We start from the raw sequence: 20,729 nt of genomic DNA, 5'->3' as shown, positions 1-20,729 counted from the left end.
GACTTTGGGAAGGCCATTCTAAAACCTTAATTCTAGCCTGATTTAGCCATTCCTTTACCACTTTTGACGTGTGTTTGGGGTCATTGTCCTGTTGAACACCCAACATCGCCCAAGACCCAACCTCCGGGCTGATGATTTTAGGTTTTCCTGAAGAATTTGGAGGTAATCTTCCTTTTTCATTTTCCCATTTAAAGCACCAGTTTCATTGGCCGCAAAACAGGCCCAGCGCATAAAACTACCACCACCATGCTTGAAGGTGGGCATTGTGGTCCTGGGATTAAAGGCCTCACTTTTTCTCCTCCAAACATATTTCTGGGTTTTGTGGCCAAACGGCTCAATTTTTGTTTCATCTGACCACAGAACTTTCCTCCAGAAGGTCTTATCTTTGTCCATGTGATGTCAGATGAAACAAAAACGCTGCTTCCAGATTTTCAATCGAATATTCAGGTGCATTATTCTTAAATTAAATATTTTAGTCATATCAATAGATCCTGTGGGGCATGTTTTATATTATAATATGGCTATTGTTAATTACTTTTGTGGGCTGTTATTATGACTATTATTATTATTGGCTCTCACCAAGTGGGTCAATTGCTTTAATACATGGTGTATAACACGCTGATATATTGTGTATGAAGGATATTTCAGCATCACCTTCTTGTTCCCTGAATAATCAATAACACTGCAGCAACATTTGTAAAAAGCAATCATCTTTTAAAGAGCCTCTTTTAAAGCTGAATTGAGTGAGTGCTCATGTGACCATTGTTGTATTGAGGGTCGTTTTAGCAGTTCCAGATGCAGCTCTATTATCATCGGGCACTGACACAGCACAACCACGACACCCACTTTTACCTGCATGTTCCACACCAGCACTCACCACATGGATACGAGCTGGAAGCTGCTCGCTGCAGGTAAGAAGACACACCTGGACTCTCTTTTTTCGCAATAAGTTCACTTTGTCCTCTTTGACATGCGTCAATCAGCCACAAGATGAGGACCGCAGGCCTGCTGTTTATCACGGGGATGTGTGCGTTGGACCTGGCTTTTTCTCTAAAGATCTGCGCTTTTAACGTGCAGAGTTTTGGTGAAGCCAAAGCCAACAACAAGAAAGTTATGAGGGTTCTAATGAAGGTATCCATTACTTTTGCAACCACAACATCAGCTCCAATAAGTTGATTTGTATGAGCGTTTTCTTTCATTTTCTTCCCAAAGATTATTTCCCGATGTGACGTGTGTCTCATTCAGGAGGTTCGGGACTCTAAAGGACGAGCATTGCAAGCCTTGGTTAAAGGTCTTAACAGGTTTGTTTAATAATGTAACTGGCTTGAAAACTTGATATCATGTATTATGGGACTGAAATTAACAAAAAAGAGATTCAACCTTAGAATTCACATGCACTGATCATTTCATCATAGGACTGAGGGATGCGCAGTAACAACATAAACACAAAGCTGTCATGACAAATGACGTAAGTCAAATATTTCAAGCATTAATGCCAATACTAACTTAGTTTTATATTCTGCTATTTTGACCAGCTTGGATTTCATTAAAAACCTTGTAAAAATGATACCTTTAAAACATCGGAACTAGCGATGCCCCAAAAAAAGCTAAACAAAAACAAATGATATCGGCTTGCATCTAAACTCTCTGATACAAGCAGCCCAAGGTTGGTCTTTTCTTGTCAAGTCATTCACAAAAAGATAAACAAGAAAGGTAAACATGACAGGCTATCGGCTACAAGTAGCCAAGATCTACACAATACACAAAATAGCACACAAGCTAAAAATACAAAACAAGTGTCCTTAATTGAACACTATTGCAGTCTAAAACAACATTTGTCAATATAGACAAGTATCAAATAATTATAGTTGCATATTACTTACATACAAGTATTCCAGTAACAAAAGTGTCCGCATCATTCAACCTACTGCCTCATGACCTAAACTTAATGAAATATTGTGACCCCCGGGCGTCGCCAAAAAAACAAATGATCAATCTACTTGAATCTACCATGGAATGGAATTATATATTGTCATTGCACTTAAAAAGCACAACAAAATTATATTTCCAGAACAGTACAGAGAAGAGTCGCTTTTTTTCATCGACCTCGGTGTTCGTCGGGTGTTATCGTGATAACACAGCCAGTCAGTCCAACAAAAGTCAACAAACAGGTTTGTGTCCATAAAAAGGCAAGGAAGGAATTTGTAGCGTCTTGACTGCACTGTCCTTTAGGGAGAATCTCAAAGCAACGACCTTACCAGTTCGATCTAGCCGGGGAAAACAATACAGATTAGAATGTTTGCGTTTGAGCGAGCCAAAACAGATTTAACATTTCACTCAAATTGTCAGTTTCTGTTTTTTTTAATTCATCATACTTCGCAGAGCAGACAGCTTCTCCAAGATGTTATCCAGTTATAAGGTTAGTGCTTTTCATACCGACTGTTCTGAGTAATTTCACTCGATCAAGCCTATTTTAACATATAATATCGGAAGTGAAACATTTGTATCGGACACCCTTGGTTAGAACAGAGCATAGCGAAAACACTTTCAATGTATTTTCTCTTCCATATTTTTCATTTCTGCATACTTTTTGCTGCAATATTAACACTGGTCTTTGGTCCGCGTGGCATTCACGTTCGAGCGGAAGTAGACCGAGAACCTTTTAACAAAGTGTAAACGCACCCTTTTGTCTGCAGGTTTGACCAATCAAACTCTTATTCCTATGTGGAAAGTGAGAGACTGGGAAGGAAGAGCTATAAGGAGCAGTACGTCTACATTTACAGGTAACATCTTTGTAGATGATGTCAAAATATCATGTTCATATTTTGTCTTTCTCATCATCGCCATAGAAACAACGTGCTGCAGGTGAAGGAGCAGTATCAGTACTCTAAACAGGTGCAAGAGGGGACCAATGACACTGACGTCTTCTCCAGGGAGCCTTTCATCGTTCGCTTTCACTCCCCAAACACATGTAAACAAACAAAGCATCACACAATACAAATATAAGAGTTATTAAATCTAAAAAATACAAAAATTCAGAGATGTTCGCCTTTTGGTGGAATTTAAGAATGAATCATTGGACCTTACTTACCTTACCTCATGGGTGTCAAACTCTGGCCCGCGGGCCAAATTTGGCCCACTGTGTAATTTCATTTGGCCCTTGAGGCAATATCAAATTAACATTAGAGCTGGCCCGCCGGTATTATACAGCAGTGGTGCCGCTGTAACACCGCTTTCACCGCTAATATTAATACTTGCCAACCCTCCCGATTTTCCCGGAAAAATCCCAAATTTCAGTGCCCCTCCCGAAAATCTCCCGGGTCGACCATTCTCCCGAATTTCTCCCGATTTCCACCCGGACAACATTATTGAGGGCGTGCCTTAAAGGCATTGCCTTCAACGTCCTCTACAACCTGTCGTCACGTCCGCTTTTCCTCCATACAAACAGCGTGCCGGCCCAGTCACATACTATATGCGGCGTTACACACACACAAGTGAATGCAATGCATACTTGGTCAACAGCCATACAGGTCACACTGAGGGTAGCCGTATAAACAACTTTAACACTGTTACAAATATGCGCCACACTGTGAACCCACACCAAACAAGAATGACAAACACATTACGGGAGAACATCCGTACGCTACAATATACACCCCCACTACCACCAAACCCCGCCCCCCAAGTTAATGTTGATATTTACCGCAGAAGGCTGCAAATAGAAAAGAGGCATTACATTTTTTATTTAAATTGTATTGATGTTTTTTCGTTTGTTTTTTGAAAGTTGATTTTGCACTATTAAGTTATATAAGCGTTGCTTGTTCCATATTCAGTGTTAAAACAAATCAGTGTAGCAAACTGAGCAATAATTGACGTTTTATTCATGCACTTTCTCTTGCTACTTCAAGGCTTGAATGTTTGATTAATTCATTATTGTTATTTTATTTTCAAATTTATTTTTAGCCTGTGGAAAAAGTTTATTTTGATATTTACCTCAGGAGGCTGGAAATAGAAAAGAGACTTTAAATTTTTATTTAAATTTTATTTGATATGCCATTGATATTTTTTCATTATTATTATTATTATTATTTGAAACTCGATTTTGCATGTCACTATAAAGTTATATAAGCCTTACTTGTTCAATATTCAATGCAAAACTTGTTTGGGTCCCTATTAAAAGGTTAATTTGTTCAACCTTGGCCCGCGGCTTTGTTCAGTTTTAAATTTTGGCCCACTCTGTATTTGAGTTTGACACCCCTGCCTTACCTGAAAGTGGAATATGCTTAACTTTTTCAGATATTGCATAGCGATACTTCGGTTTTCGTCAATAATCCAAACCAAAATGTTCGTAAATGACAGAATCATACAATTTATCTCAAAATAATAATGTTACCTTTATTGAAGAGTCTTGTTGGCAAAGACGGCGATGAGCCGAGAGGAAAAGACCGCCTTTGTACTCTTTGTAGTTTTTTCTTGAACTCAGTGTTCCGCACCTTCTTTATCAAAGTGTTGTCACTTGCAACTTTATTTGGCCCCATGGGGCCTATTTTGCAATCATACTAAGAAAAGAACACAGACTGAATCACCAACATGTGGGATTCTTTGTTTGAGCGCTCAGTTCCACATTATGATACATGGACAAATAGACTAGTTTGTTAAGAATAATGTTTGTACATACTTCTCCCCCTTAACGTCGCCGCCTCATACACACACACACTTATGTTTACATGCACTAAAAAACTAATTATTGCATGGATTTGGTTGAAACCAGCATTTTAAAACACATGTAAAAATAATTAAACTTAATTCGGCGTTTGACTTTTTAAAGATGGGATTAACACATCTAAATAAACCCCCTTAAATAATGTGGGTTTTTTACAAGAAAAATGCCATCAAATTCAATATAAAGTGACCAGAATATGAATTTTAATAATGATATAACTTGTCATTATTCAGTTACATATAAATAAACAGATAATAATATTATATTATATACAATAATAATGCAGCTGAGATAGGCTCCAGCACCCCCCGCGACCCCGAAAGGGACAAGCTGTAGAAAATGGATGGATGGATGGACATAATACTAAGATATAAATCTAATATAAAAATAAGTCAAGTTTTCTTTTACTTCAGAGTGTAAAAATAGAGATTATTTGATACACATAAGAATGGATAATACAATCTGCGGTCCCCTCCAAGGTTTCTCATTGTTATCCCATTGGGTTGAGTTTTTCCTTGCCCTGATGTGGGACGTGAGCCGAGGATGTCGTTGTGGCTTGTGCAGCCCTTTGAGACACTTGTGATTTAGGGCTATATAAGTAAACATTGATTGTTGATTGATTGAATTTCAACCCTTGATGCTGAGTGCCAAGCAGGGAGGTAATGGGTCCCATTTTTATAGTCTTTGGTATGACTCGGCCGGGGTTTAACTCACAACCTCCCAGTCTCAGGGCGGACACTGTGTCAGCGAGTGAAAGCCGGAACAATGTTGATTCTTGACTGTCCTTTTCATTTGTCATTCAACTAGTTGTAAGTCCATGTATCATCCCAAAAGTTATGAAAATATTTGATGAAAGTTGAAAAGTTACTTAGTGCTGCTTTAACATTATGAGAAACCCCAAGACATAAAATAACAATGTAATACATTTTTTATACTGAAGTGGATTTCTGGTCTTGTTACCCCCTCCCGGGCAGGAGGGCCACACGGCAGTGCGGCTGGACCAAAAGAGACGTCGGAGACTTCCTTTTATTGTCATTCAAATTTGAACTTTACAGTACAGATGAGAACAACATTTTGTTGCATTAGCTCGTTGTAGTGCAGGATAAAAGAGCAATAAGGTGCAGATATAAATAAATAGATTACTGTACAGATAAATATATTGCACTTTTTCATATGCATCCACGTTTATGGATGTATGTTATATTGTCTTTATATTCCAGCGAGTTAATCCGTTTTTGGGGGGGAATCGAGGGAATTATTTTGATGTGTTCAAGAGTCTGATGACCTGAGGGAAGAAGCTGTTACAAAACCTGGAGGTTCTGCTACGGAGGCTGCGGAACCTCTTTCTAGAGTTCAGCAGTGAAAACAGTCCTTGGTGGGGGTGTGAGGAGTGTCTGCAGATTTTCTGAGCCCTGGTCAGGCAGCGGCTTTTTGCGATTTGCTTTAGTTGCTTTATCACAAGCGAGCGTCATTAAACAGGTCTGCAGTATCCGGAGGAGCCTATGTCAAAAAATGAAGGACTCCTCACTGGAGAAGCCAAACCATCAGTTTTTATATTCCTCCTTTCAGTCTCTGGGTGTGTGTTCTAAGTCAGGAGAGCGCATCCTGACCATAAAAGCAGATGTTCGTGTGTAAGTGTCTGGAAAACAACTGCTTTAAGTCATAACTCAAATGTTGGCGTGGAGCTCGACAGGTAGTCTTTTCTCAAGGATATGGTTATCACTTTTGCATTCCGAAGTCCCAATTAGAGCCTCTTTTCCTACGAGAAGTGATCCAATCCACCTGCGAATATCAAACTAAGGGGCCTTATCTATTTATGTGCTCAAACTGAAATACCACTATTTAATTCAACTTGGTGGTTTTCTTTCTCCAAGGTGAATTTTAACATTCACCATATGTAGAACATAATATCCATCCATCCATTTTCTACCGCTTGTCCCTTTTGGGGTTGCGGGGGGTGCTGGATTCTGGATGCGGCATTCGGGCGGTAGGCGGGGTACACCCTGGACAAGTCGCCACCTCATCACAGGGCCAACACAGACAGACAACATTCACACTCACATTCAAACATAGGGCCAATTTAGTGTTGCCAATCAACCTATCCCCAGGTGCATGTCTTTGGAGGTGGGAGGAAGCCGGAATACCCGGAGGAAACCCAGAGGGAACCCACGAAGTCATGGGGAGAACATGCAAATTCCACACAGAAAGACCCAAGGACCTTCGTATTGTGAGGCACATGCATTAACCCCTGTACCACCGTGCTGTAGAACGCAATATGAGTTAATTAATTCACTTCAATACTCATTTAATCCAATATAGTAATGCTGTCTGAGGTGAGCCAATCAGTGGCCACAAAACTAAACAGCATGCAGTGATTGGTTTGGTCTCCTGCTGTAGTATTGATATTTCTAGTTCACTTAGACATTTTCACGCGTAAGAAATGCTTAATTTAGGTCAATAAAACACAGACTATGCTTTAAAAAGTGAAGCGTGTTGTGGCGATGGACGACTGCACTTTGTTTTTGTTTTGTGTTTTAGTAATGAAGGATGTGGTCCTCATCGGCCAACACACCAGTCCCAAAACGGCCATGAAGGAGATGGATGAACTTTATGTCGTGTTCAAAGAGATCTACAGGAAATGGAACACAGAGGTGATATTTTTTTTTTTGTGTATGCATAATTCTTGGTCTATACTTGTGCTGCTTCCTTCCCACCGCATGCTTGATGATGAAATGGAAGTCATGTGGAACTTCTCCTTTTGTTCCATTGGCGTTTACCTGCAGAACGCGATGATTTTAGGGGACCTGAACGCCGCGTGCAGCTACGTCACCATCAAGGGCTGGCGAGCCGTCCGTCTGAGAAGTGATCCGAAATTCCGTTGGCTGATTGGAGACGAGCAGGACACGACCGTCCGGGAAAAGACTCACTGTGCCTACGACAGGTGGGAATGAAAGTGTTTGGGAAAACATGCACGGAAATCATGCAGCTGCATTAAGACATACTGTATGTTTATAGCTCAAATTAACATTTTTGGAGATTTTATCTGTATAAGTGATTTGCAGCTAGCATGAAAAGTTGACTTCATCTTTCAAAATCAGGATTATTGTCCATGGCCGTGAGATTATTTCCACTATAATCCCTGGGTCAGCTCGACCCTTCAACTTTAAAGAGACTTTCCATCTGTCAGAAGAGGAGGTAATAACTTGTAAAGTAAAGCACTTTTTTTGCTCTGGATTTATACCTGAATTTTTTTTTTTTAACCGTTGACACATTAGGCCCTGGAGGTGAGCGATCATTTCCCCGTGGAGGTGGACCTGAAGCCAAACCATCGCTACCTCCTCCGCAATGAGCTGTAAAAGAAACTGTACTTTTATTCCATTTTTAGATATTTAATTAATGAAAATACAACCCAATGCAATTTCTGACAACTACACGTTTTACATTTCAGCACCTTGGCCCCCTTTAACTATCAATAAAACATGAGCTGCATGTATGAGTGTGGTGCATTACTAAGATTTGTTATTCAAATGTTAAGTGCAATACAAATACAATGTATTATTATTATACCAACCGCACTTCATGCATGACCAATCATGCTATTCAATTCCAAGATTAACATAAAGTGCATGTTTATACTATATATTTATATCCTTCTTTGTGGGGACATTGTTGACTGTCATGTCATGTTCGGATGTACTTTGTGGACGCTGTAAGTCTTTGCTGTCGTCCAGCATTCTGTTTTTGTTTACTTTGCAGCCAGTTCAGTTTTAGTTTCGTTCTGCATGGCCTTCCCTAAGCTTCAATGCCTTTTCTTAGCGGCACTCGCCTTTTGTTTATTTTTGGTTTAAGTGTTAGATACCTTTTTACCTACACGCTGCCTCCCGCATATTGTGATCCCGACAAACCATGTTCCCGACATCTACAAAGCAATTAGTTACCTGCTGCCACCTACTGATATGGTATGGTATAACACGGTTACTCTGCCGAGCTCTAGACAGCATCGACATTCAACAACGGCACATTTGCAGATTATAATTATTGGTTTGCGAAAAATATTTTTAACCCAATTAGGTCAAATTACATAATCTCCCACGGCACACCAGACTGTATCTCACAGTGGTTGAAAAACACTGCTTTAGGCAATGTGCTGGGAGTGGTACTACCACACGAGGCTGGGCAGCAGCAGGAGCGGAGACATCGCCGGTTTGTAGAGCGGCGGAGCGACAGACCGACGACTGCTAAGGGTTGAAAAACAAAGTTATTTCGATCTCTAGCTGTAAGCTGATGCTAGCAAGTAGGACATGATGTTTTTGGGGCGTGTCTTGCGGCGTTTACGGTGGCATTTGCTGCAGCAACTAACCACATGGTGACTTATTTTGCAGGCATACTCGATGTAAAAAGGACACCGAATGAGTCACCAAGTGAAGTTAAAGTTAAAGTACCAATGATTGTCACACACACTAGGTGTGGTGAAATTTGTCCTCTGCATTTGACCCATCTTTGACCTTGATCAACCCCTGGGAGGTGAGGGGAGCAGTGGGCAGCAGCGGTGCCGCGCCCGGGAATCATTTTTGGTGATTGTGAGCTGTTGGATTCTTTGTTTGTGCACTCAATTCTGAGGAATAATACACATGAATACACATGTCTGTTATGCGCAATGTTTATTGTAACCGTAGGCCAAATTTGGCAAATATTTTTCCGCAATAACTGTATCATACAAAAACTGAGTAAAAAAAAAAAAAGTGTTACCATCGTATTGCAATTGGAGGACAGTGATACACTATATTGCCAAAAGTATTTGGCCACCCATCTAAATGATGAGAATCAGGTGCCCTAATCACTTGGCCAGGTGTATAAAATCAAGCACTTAGGCATGGAGACTGTTTCTACAAACATTTGTGAAAGAATAGGCCGCTCTCAGGAGCTCAGTGATTTCCAGCGTGGAACTGTCATGGGATGCCACCTGTGCAACAAATCCAGTCGTGAAATTTCCTCGCTCCTAAATATTCCAAAGTCAACTTTATGACAAGAAAAGTGAAGAGTTTGGGAACAACAGCAAGTCAGCCACCGAGTGGTAGGCCACATAAACTAACAGAGAGGGGTCAGCGGGTGCTGAAGCGCATAGTGCAAAGACTTTCTGAACAGTCAGTTGCTACAGAGCTCCAAACTTAATGTGACCTTCCGATTAGCCCACGTACAGTACGCAGAGAGCTTCATGGAATGGGTTTCCATGGCCAAGCAGCTGCATCAAAGCCATACATCACCAAGTCCAATGCAAAGCGTGGGATGCAGTGGTGTAAAGCACGTCGCCACTGGACTCTAGAGCAGTGGAGACGCCTTCTCTGGAGTGATGAATCACGCTTTTCCATCTGGCAATCTCATGGACCAGTCTGGGTTTGGAGGTTGCCAGGAGACCGCTACATTTCGGACTGCATTGTGCAGAGTGTGAAATTTGGTGGAGGATGAATTATGGTGTGGGGTTGTTTTTCAGGATTTGGGTTTGGCCCCTTAGTTGCAGTGAAAGGAACTTTGAATGCTCCAGGATACCAAAACATTTTGGACAATTCCATGGGATGGCGCTTCATGTTCATATGTGAGTAAAGGCAGGTGGCCCAATACTTTTGGCAATATAGTGTAGTTTGACAAGGGAACAGACTAACTCAAATTACATCCCAGAGTAAAATGCATTGCGTGAGCGCAGCGCTTTGCAATTTGTTTATTTTCATCTGAAGTGTTGTCGTCTGTGACAGGAAGTCAATTTCTGACTTAACCTTGCTCTCGTTTCCTTTGTGAGAGAAGAAAGACGTCTGTCTCGATGCGGTCACGCAGTGCGTCTTCATGCGCATGCAAATACTGTTTTGACTCGTAAAGATGGACCCCGGTTTGACGGACCTCCTGAGTGATGCATTTTCAGGTAAGCAATAGGGGAGAAAAAGGTTAGTTGTCAGTTTACTCGGGTGTGAATTTCTCGTCATCAAAACATCTTTTAATATCATGAGAAAGAAGCTTAAAGTGTTTGCTTGAAATCTTATTTTCCAACTCCTTGTAACAAAGAGGTAAACTAAAAAAAAAGACACTGACATATTGTGACAACAAACCAATCATAGGATGGTTTTCAAACACTAAAAGGTGTTTTTTTTTCATGGGAAAAATATATTTTAAAGGCAAGACGATTAAACCAAATCAGAAAATGTAATTGTTGACAACTGCCCGACTTCATGTAATTTAAGACAAAATGTGCAAGGAACATGAACAGGAAACAAACCTCTAGAGACCAACCTATGGTATATGTGGTATGCATAAATATAGGAGCAAATTTCGCAACTGTGTAATGACTTGTTTGCTGCAGTAGATGGTAATATTTTAAACCAAGGATATTCAGTTCAATTGTTCTAAGGGCCACATTTTCAGGACACTAAGGACCAGGGGGACAAAGTTCTCCTTTCACTAGGGATGGAAACAGAATTTGGTATACTTGTATAGGTACCAACCCAAGTATCTACTGTACTACCAGGTATCATCAATTTACGTAAAATCAAACGGTGTTGTATTTCAATACCCCCTGTTGCACGTGACGTCACGTTCGGTTGCAGACTTGGTTTAAAAAAGGCTTAAAAACCCTTCTTTTTAAAAAAAAAAAAAAAAAGCCTTTTTTTAGATATATGCATACTAGTTTTAGCTATTTGGCTGTTCTAGTTTTTATTTTTATTTTTTTTTTTATTATCTTTTTTTTTTTTTTAATACACTGTAGCACTTTGAGGTTGTTTACTCAATGTAAAGTGCTTTTTACAAATAAAATCTATTATTATTATTATTTGGTGGGGAAACAACCAGTTAGCACTTGGAGCAGACTCAGCCAGACTGCCTCTAAGTAATGTTAGTATTTTACATACCAGCAGAGCAACAAGAGGGCGCTCAAACTACTTTTTAAAATGTGCAAGTTCAATGCTAATTTACATTGGATTTGCCATACACGTGCCACTGATTAGCATTAGCAATTTCACATGGCGATTTCAACTCCTCCCAATTTGGTAATAAAAAAAATACAACTAAAACGCAGGTTACAATCAAACGGCTGGGGCCTCCTGTAACAACAGTTGTGTTCTTACTAAAAATAGACGTACATTCCAATCCAGAAAATTAAGTATGCCAGAAAAATTCCGATGTATTAAAGTGTGTGCATGCAAGAAGCCAAGTACATTTCTTTTTTACATTGCAATAAACTTGAAATTGGTCAGCAGGAAACTCCCCACAACCCGGAAAAAAGAATAGTATTGGAAGTGAAGGTCCATTATCAACACTGGAGAGCCACTGATTACAGTGTCTTGTGCGAGGTAAACACATAACACAACATCTGTGTTTTGTTCAGGAGGGAACACACAGATGCTAATACAAATAATAACAAATTAAAAAGATGGTTTGACAAAAACAGACAATTTTTTAATCTCAGTAAAACTAAAATATTGCAATTCGGTAACAGTAAAAGAGAAAGTTAAACATAAATACAAATAGACGAATATTAAAAGAGTAAAATAATCCACATTTTGCATGTAATAATAGATGAAAATATTAACTGGAAATCTCATTAAAAAATATAAAAAGTTAAAAGTTAAAGTACCAATGATTAGGTGTGGTGAAATTATCCTCTGCATTTGACCCATCACCCTTGATCACCCCCTGGGAGGTGAGGGGAGCAGTGAGCGCCCGGGAATCATTTTGGTGATTTAACCCCCAATTCCAACCCTTGATCCTGAGTGCCAAGCATGGAAGTAATGGGTCCCATTTTTATAGTCGTTTGGTATGACTCGGCCGGGGTTTGAACTCACAACCTACCGATCTCAGGGCGGACACAACATAAAGTGGCAAGAAATATGTCAATAATAAACAAAGCAAAATATCCTCTGGAACAAAAATCTCTCTATATTCTCTCTACTACTCGCTAGTGTTACCATATCTGAGTGATTGTGCAGAAATATGGGGAAATAACTACAAAAGCACACTTATTCACTTAGCATATTACAAAAAAGAAAGATCAGTTAGAATAATACTCAATGAGTGACATAAAGTGATTACAAATACATTGGAGGCAGCCACCACAGTTGACATACTTCACACACACAAGTGACAATTTCACTGTGATTTATGTTTTAAAGCTAATGAAGATTTTGGCAAAATAAGGGTAATAATTATTATTTTTTTGGTCGTTCTTTGTATTTTTTTTTAATGATTATTGCGCCATCGGGTGCGTGTTAGAGTCCCTGTTGGTCACTAACACTGCAGGAATGTAGCAGCAGAGTGCGTCAAATACAACCGTAAAATTATACTTTCATGAAATAAAAACGTTTTATTGTGATTTTATGAGCTGGAGAATTTTAGATTATTTTGGTTTGTTTCGTCAGAAAAACTAACGTCAAAATGACAGCAATTGCATGCATCTGGGCACAGCTGCACACTTCCTTGGTAGTAGTCATGGCGCTTGTTTTTTAGTTGGGTTTAGTTAGGTTTCATCTAGTGGTACGCCAAAAAATCACTTGATTAAAGTACAGTGGGTTTTTTCCTATACTCAAACATAGTGTTACTGTTCAATCTGTGTGTAATGTTACAGTGGGCAAAAAAATTGAATATACCTCTGCCTTATTTTTTATGCTTTTGGAGGTGGTACTTGGTGAAAAAAAGCTTGAAAACCACTGTAATCAAGGATAAAATAATGAATGAATAAAAATGCTAATGTTATTTTCTGAAGTACTAAAAACATCTAGTGCAAAGAAATCCCACATCGTAAGGGTAAAACATTTATTTTTGACCTGATTTTGATTGATTGATTGATTACAAAAAGTCCTCGCACCTCAAGTTCAGTCATCTTATTCTAGAGAGGATTATGTGCAGCTGTGGTCAAAAGTTTACATACTCTTGTAAAGAACATAATGTTAAGTTAAGTTAAAGTTAAAGTACCAATGATTGTCACACACACTAGGTGTGGTGAAATTTGTCCTCTGCATTTGACCCATCCCCTTGATCACCCCCTGGGAGGTGAGGGGAGCAGTGGGCAGCAGCGGTGCCGCGCCTGGGAATCATTTTTGGTGATTTAACCCCCAATTCCAACCCTTGATGCATGGCTGTCTTGAGTTTCCAATAATTTCCACAACTCTTATTTTGTTGTGATAAAGTGATTGGAGCACATACTTGTTGGTCACAAAAAACATTCATGAAGTTTGGTTCTTTTATGAATTTATTATGGGTCTACTGAAAATGGGACCAAATCTGCTGGGTCAAAAGTATACATACAGCAATGTTAATATTTGGTTACATGTCCCTTGGCAAGTTTCACTGCAATAAGGTGCTTTTGGTAGCCATCCACAAGCTTCTGGTTGAATTTTTGACCACTCCTCTTGACAAAATTGGTGCAGTTCAGCTAAATGTGTTAGTTTTCTGACATGGACTAGTTTCTTCAGCATTGTCCACACGTTTAAGTCAGGACTTTGGGAAGGCCATTCTAAAACCTTAATTCTAGCCTGATTTAGCCATTCCTTTACCACTTTGTGACGTGTGTTTGGGGTCATTGTCCTGTTGGAACACCCAACTGCGCCCAAGACCCAACCTCCGGGCTGATGATTTTAGGTTGTCCTGAAGAATTTGGAGGTAATCCTCCTTTTTCATTGTCCCATTTACTCTCTGTAAAGCACCAGCTCCATTGGCAGCAAAACAGGCTGAGAGCATAATACTACCACCACCATGCTTGACGGTAAGAATGGTGTTCCTGGGATTAAAGGCCTCACCTTTTCTCCTCCAAACATATTCCTGGGGATTGTGGCCAAACAGCTCAATTTTTGGTTTCATCTGACCAACAAGTATGTGCTCCAATCACTCCATCACAAAAAATAAGAGATGTAGAAATCATTGGAAACTCAAGACAGCCATGACATTATGTTTTTTACAAGTGTATGTAAACTTTTGACCACGACTGTAGGTGAGCTCTGATCCTGATTCCGTGAATTACCATGCCACAATTTAAGAAAGACAGCGCCCTCTGGTGTCGAGATACAATGTGTGAATGCAAAAAGGTGATGACAATGATTTGGGCTCTTACAGTAACATCATTCCCTGACGGGGACTTTGAGACTTTGAAGCTGGATGAAAGTGATGGAGGAGAGACGAAAGAGGCAGGCCAGGAAGCAATTTATGACACAAGAAATGTGTGTGTTGAGGACACTGCACACACACATGAAGATGTAAATGTTCAGACCCATGAAGACAGCTTCCATGGAACACCTGAGGACATCCACAGGAACCTGGAAGAGGAATATGACGACTCGGCAGAGGAGGAGAAAGGAATGGCAGATTTCTTATCAGTGCATGATGTCACCTGTAGTCCAGAAAATAGGGAGGAGTTTGATAAGGTGCAAGGTCTAATCCTGGACAACCGTCAAGATGAAGATGTGAGTGAGGATTTTGTGACTATTCCTAAAAGTGATGAAGGAAATGAAAAGAAAGAAGAAAAGACGCAAGTGGACTCATTTCATACAAAGGTTGAGGTAAAGGAAAATGTGGAAGAACTAATAGCTGATGTCCACAAGATGAAAGATTTCTCAGGTGAGGAGCACCAGGAGGCAGGAGAAAGCTATGCAGATTATCCCTCAGATTTCTCTTCATGTGAATATGTAGAACATGAAGCAGAACGATGTTTCCAGGGGAGCACTGACGACATTGCGTCAAAAATACCCGAAAGAGCAGAAGATGCTGAAATGTTAGACCTGAACGTCCCTCCACACCTTGAGAATGAGGTCACCATGTTGGCTCAATGCGAAGAAGAGCAGGAAAGAATTAAGGCCTTTTTCAGGTTTTATAACGACAGCGACAGAGAGCATGAAAGAGAAGGTAAGATCACATGACACCCGTGATGTCAACATAAAAAATGAGTTATGTGTATTTGTTGTGTGCATAGGAAGGGAGACCAAAGTTCAGTTTTGCACAAAACCAGTGTCTGGAGTCTGCCAATATGACAGGTAATCTACTTACTGTTGTTGTTATTATTACTAATAGCTGATTTGTTTGGAGATACCCCAAAAATAATTGATCCCTGCATCTTCAGCAGTGAGTCCCTCAGCAGCTCAGAGGAGGAGCAAGGCCTGAAAATGGTAGAAGAACCTGAAGTAAGAATAACGAGCTCTATACTTTTCATTTTAGAAATGATATTATTCACAGCATTAGTAGGCCTCATCGATTAAATCTCAAGTGGGCTACTGTACAAGGTAAATCTGCATTCTTCTCCTCTTGACCAACTTGGCCTTAGTTTGTACAATAGGGGGCGGTGAAGTCGCAGAAATAGGGGATGAAGAAGAAAGCAGAGGACAATCATTGGTACTTTAAAGGCCTACTGAAATGAATTTTTTTTATTTAAACGGGGATAGCAGATTCATTCTATGTGTCATACTTGATCATTTCGCGATATTGCCATATTTTTGCTGAAAGGATTTAGTAGAGAACATAGACGATAAAGTTCGCAACATTTGGTCGCTGATAAAAAAAAGCCTTGCCTGTACCGGAAGTAGCGTGACGTCGCAGGTTGAAAAGCTCCTCACATTTCCCCATTGTTTACACCAGCAGGGAGAGCGATTCGGACCGAGAAAGCGACGATTACCCCATTAATTTGAGCGAGGATGAAAGATTTGTGGATGAGGAGCGTGAGAGTGAAGGACTAGAGTGCAGTGCAGGACGTATCTTTTTTCGCTCTGACCGTAACTTAGGTACAAGCTGGCTCATTGGATTCCACACTTTCTCCTTTTTCTATTGTGGATCACGGATTTGTATTTTAAACCACCTCGGATACTATATCCTCTTGAAAATGAGAGTCGAGAACGCGAAATGGACATTCACAGTGACTTTTATCTCCACGACAATACATCGGCGAACTTTTAACTACACACAGACATAACTAGATAGACCACACCCCTTTACGTTACACGTCAAAATAAGCCTAAGGTAGTATAGGGGCACAGTGTCAGAATATTATTATTGTTATAGACAGCACGGAAACGAAAACAACAAGAATACTAACAGTGCTGCATACGGTTGCAAAATACGCAATACACTATCTTTCATACGTACGTTTTTTTTAACAATACAATAAAATGGGTATTAATAGCATGTTTTCGCATTGTAAATAAAGTACACCGCATAAAAATCAATAGAAAAATAAGCAGGTTATGAGTTATGAGTTATTTTCACTGTACAAATTTCATAGCTGACAGAAATTTCACTAACAAGTTATCTTTGTGTATTTCTGCTCCTAAAATGAATCTGGCAGTCATTTCTCATAATATCAGTGTATATGAGTAATGGCTAGATAAGTAACTGAACTTAAAACGCCCCCTTTCCCTCCCCAGACTAAATATACCGCCCCATTCTGGTGTAACGTCATCTATTCTACAGAACCAGAGCTCATTCTCTGCATAGACAGTGTGGACAAAGGCACATTAAACTATTATTTTGATTACTTAATTGCATGTTTTTGTCGCCCTGGGCCATGGTTACTTCAAAACTGATAGGGTTAACATTATGAGTAAAAAAGAAATATAAGATGACCACCATTTCCGGACTTCCTTGCCCTTCCAAATATGTTCCCTCGTGCTCTTCCAGCATTTCCTCAAGCATCTTGAGGAAAACATCAGTAGAAGAGGATGCGAAATAGAATACGAGCAGCTTAACCTCCTTCGTATCTTGCTAAGTGTGCTCTTTTTTCTTTGTTTTTCCCCAGGTTCTGACTCAGTATTTAAAAACTCTGACCAAAACCCATATTCTCGTTAATCAGAATCGTTAAAATAATTGCTGCAAATTACACTCCTCTTGCCTCAATTGGACTGGAGAGGTCCATACTTTCCTCATATTGCCATCATTTGGAAACGTATGCAGGCTGACCCTTTCTTTAGTTGTATTGATACAACCTGCAACAATGCATCTGGCAGACATATTTGATAATTCCTCCATACGCTGAGCGAAAATAATATATAAAAGATGCCACCTAAACACATACTACGCAATATGAAATTTCACATAGTCTTCTGTAGGTAGCGTCAGCAGGCTAATGCAGGCCCGCCCACATTTTGGAACTAAAAGTAAGCGTTCCAAAATGTGCTGAAACAAGTCTAAAATCACTATCATGTAATTATTTTTTTATTTCTTGGGAGGGTGTTACCTGTAGACATTTTAAAATCCAGAACCATGAAATAAGTGCCAATGTTGTCAGCATTAAAGGGGCCTTGAAAATGGGAAAGTAGCCCTTGCCAAGATGGCCGCCACTTGACTGTTCGCTATATGTCAATAAATCAATCAAAGTTTACTTATATAACCCTAAACCACGAGTGTCTCAAAGGGCTACACAAGCCACAACGACATCCTCGGCTCAGATCCCACATCAGGGCAAGAAAAAAACTCAACCCAATGGGATGACAATGAGAAACCTTGGGGGGACCGCAGATGTGGGGACCGGTGCAATGGACGTCGAGTGGATCTAGCATAATAGTGTGAGAGTCCAGTCCATAGTGGATCTAACATAATAATGTGATAGTCCAGTCCATAGTGGGGCCAGCAGGAGATATAGGTATTTAACTCAAAAGAAAACAAAAAGAAAATCCCATTCCTCCCTTACTTCCGTTTCTTTTGGAAGTCAATTTTAACATCTAAAAATAACACTTTCTGGATGATAATTTTCCAGAAGAAGCTGAGCAGCAATTATGGCACTTCCACAACATGAACATCTTACAGTATACGTACAGGACCCATTTAACCATGCATTAAAAATACACAGGATGTTGAAATGTTTTGTCGCCATGCAGGAATGGATGGAGCGACCAAAAAGTCTGCAGATTAAAAGAGATTCTCCATCAGGCGCTTTAAAACATGAGACAAACATCAACAACACTCAGTTGTGCAAAAGCAGACATGAGGTGATGTTAACATTGATATTAAAATATTCATTTATCTTGCCTCTTGTTTATTTTGATTTTGTTTTCCCTCAGTATCCAAGATTGCTGAAGCTAATGCTGATGACGAGTCTGGTGACTCTAATAGGCCTGCTGATGTTTTGGTTGGCTGTACACCAAATGGACTGGCTTGCTTTATGTGTCTTCTTTTAGGGTGAAAGGGGTGTATTTTTTATTTTTTTATTTTTATGGCTACACTTTGAGTGCACTGATGTGTAAAACTATAGCTTGATAATCATGTGTCCTTGTGCTGTAATATATATTTGTTACAAAACAAAAGTATATGACTGTAAGATAATGTTTGCATATGTACAACTTTAATTTGCATTTCAATGTAAAATTGGAGAATAGTAGCTTTAAGCCCGCAGACTGCAGTGTTAACTCATAACATATTTTTATTTTAAGTGATTTTTATTGTTTGTCATCCATGGTGCAAAGTTAGATGAACAATTCATATCAGTAAGCAAAGGCTATATTAGATTTGTTTAACCCTTAAAGTATATTGGAGATTTCATCTTTCAGGCAAATTGCTCTAGTTTTGGTCATAACTTTGGTTGTTACTGTGAATATACTTTTTTCCCCCCTAGAAAAAAAAAATTTCATGTTCAATTTTAATATTTTTGTTTCAAATTCTTTCATATTTCAATGATACACTGAGAAATTATTTTAGATCAGAACAAAAAAGTCCTCCTGGAATCAGGTGTGTATAAATAAATTCTGTATTCATATTTTTTTTTCCATATTTTCCTCCAAAATAAAACCCTGAAATTAGAAATGCATGGTTGTATTGTGTAATACCTGTGCAGTTAATAATATTTGCTATAATGGTGGGGACTTTATTGTCCAATGACACCAAAAAGCTATTAGGTTTGGAATCTTGACACAGCAAAACATAAACCAATGCATCACAATTAGTTGTATTACTACAAGTCGGATCTTTATCTCAGTGTCACAGCTCTTTTACATTTACTGCATGGATGATGATAACTCATGTTATGCTATTTTTGACAATTGGATCAAAATTGTCATTCAAAATGTAAAGTAAAAAAAAAAACATGACATGTTAGCTATTTTTTTTATTATAAACCCCGAATGCAGCTGGGATAGGCTCCAGCAACCCCGAAAGGGACAAGCGGTGGGAAATGGATGGATGGATGGATGGATTCCCAATTTTTTTAAATACAATTTTAACTCCGAGGACTTTTTAGTCCTGGTGACACTTAATTTATTTTTTATTATTTATAAGACTCGGTTAATCCATTCAAATTAGTAATACAGTAGATGTGACACTTGGAAAGGCTCAATTGTGTGTATTTTCATAATAAAAGGACGGTAATTCTAAATGTGTTGCGGTAATGTCTTTTTTTTTTTTTACAAAAAAAAAAAATACAATATAAATATTGAAAAAAGGTTGTCTCTGAATAGAAAACTACGGAATTTAACTGAAGAGTATACAAATATAATGAGATCTAAGTATGTAGATATTAATGCAAATATGCCCTACGTGCAATACCCACCAAAGGCCTCTTAGTGGCGCTGCATTTAGAAAAAATAACGGCTTAAGGCTGACACGGAAGTGAATACACCCGTTGGCGCAATTGTTTTCTCTATCGGGTCTAAAAAAAGGGGGCGGTAAACCGACTGTTCGCCACATAAGGAAGTTCCCGACTGCCAACAGTACAGCAAAAGCAACGCCCCGTTTTCTCCAGCGCTGCCATGGTGGTTGTTTTTTGAAAAAAACTCCCTGCAGTTACTATACGGTCTTACAGTAACTAAATATTAATATAAGCATAATGCATAAACTAAACAACAAGTCTGCGCAGGAGATAAGCGACCTGCTTGATGAGTACGGGATAAAACACGGGCCTGTTGTCGGTAGGCACTGAATGCTACATTGTTTCATCGTGGTAGCTTAGGCTACGCCGCTTACGAGTGTGCTATGCTCAACCATGACCTTATAATGTGCCTTTTTTTAATAAATATAACCTTCTTATACTCTAGAGTCTACCCGAAATCTGTACTTGAAG

At 39.3% G+C, this 20,729-nt stretch overlaps 2 protein-coding genes across 5 annotated transcripts; both read left to right on the top strand.

The window, feature by feature from the left end:
• Positions 1-839: 839 nt before the first annotated feature.
• On the top strand, positions 840-8,201 carry LOC133653148 (deoxyribonuclease gamma-like). The gene is made up of 9 exons (XM_062052173.1): positions 840-911; positions 984-1,131; positions 1,213-1,301; positions 2,697-2,783; positions 2,850-2,971; positions 7,262-7,374; positions 7,507-7,664; positions 7,822-7,918; positions 7,999-8,201. Exons 2-9 carry the CDS (start codon positions 991-993, stop codon positions 8,077-8,079), a joined length of 888 nt encoding a protein of 295 aa, XP_061908157.1. The 5' UTR covers positions 840-911; positions 984-990; the 3' UTR covers positions 8,080-8,201.
• Positions 8,202-10,522: 2,321 nt separating this feature from the next.
• On the top strand, positions 10,523-18,903 carry LOC133654118 (myb-like protein X). 4 transcript variants are annotated; one of them, XM_062054154.1, is made up of 6 exons: positions 10,523-10,637; positions 14,813-15,313; positions 15,386-15,598; positions 15,666-15,726; positions 15,813-15,873; positions 18,556-18,903. In XM_062054154.1, exons 1-6 carry the CDS (start codon positions 10,595-10,597, stop codon positions 18,853-18,855), a joined length of 1,179 nt encoding a protein of 392 aa, XP_061910138.1. In that variant the 5' UTR covers positions 10,523-10,594; the 3' UTR covers positions 18,856-18,903. The 4 variants fall into 4 exon arrangements, with proteins under 4 accessions (XP_061910138.1, XP_061910137.1, XP_061910136.1 ...); XM_062054153.1 differs by having other exon boundaries at positions 14,813-15,598; positions 18,556-18,666; positions 18,739-18,903; XM_062054152.1 differs by having other exon boundaries at positions 14,813-15,598; positions 15,816-15,873.
• Positions 18,904-20,729: the final 1,826 nt, after the last annotated feature.

This window comes from Entelurus aequoreus, linkage group LG07 (assembly GCF_033978785.1).
Source record: "Entelurus aequoreus isolate RoL-2023_Sb linkage group LG07, RoL_Eaeq_v1.1, whole genome shotgun sequence".
Lineage (NCBI taxonomy): Eukaryota > Metazoa > Chordata > Actinopteri > Syngnathiformes > Syngnathidae > Entelurus > Entelurus aequoreus.
This window is presented reverse-complemented; position numbering and strand designations above follow the sequence as displayed.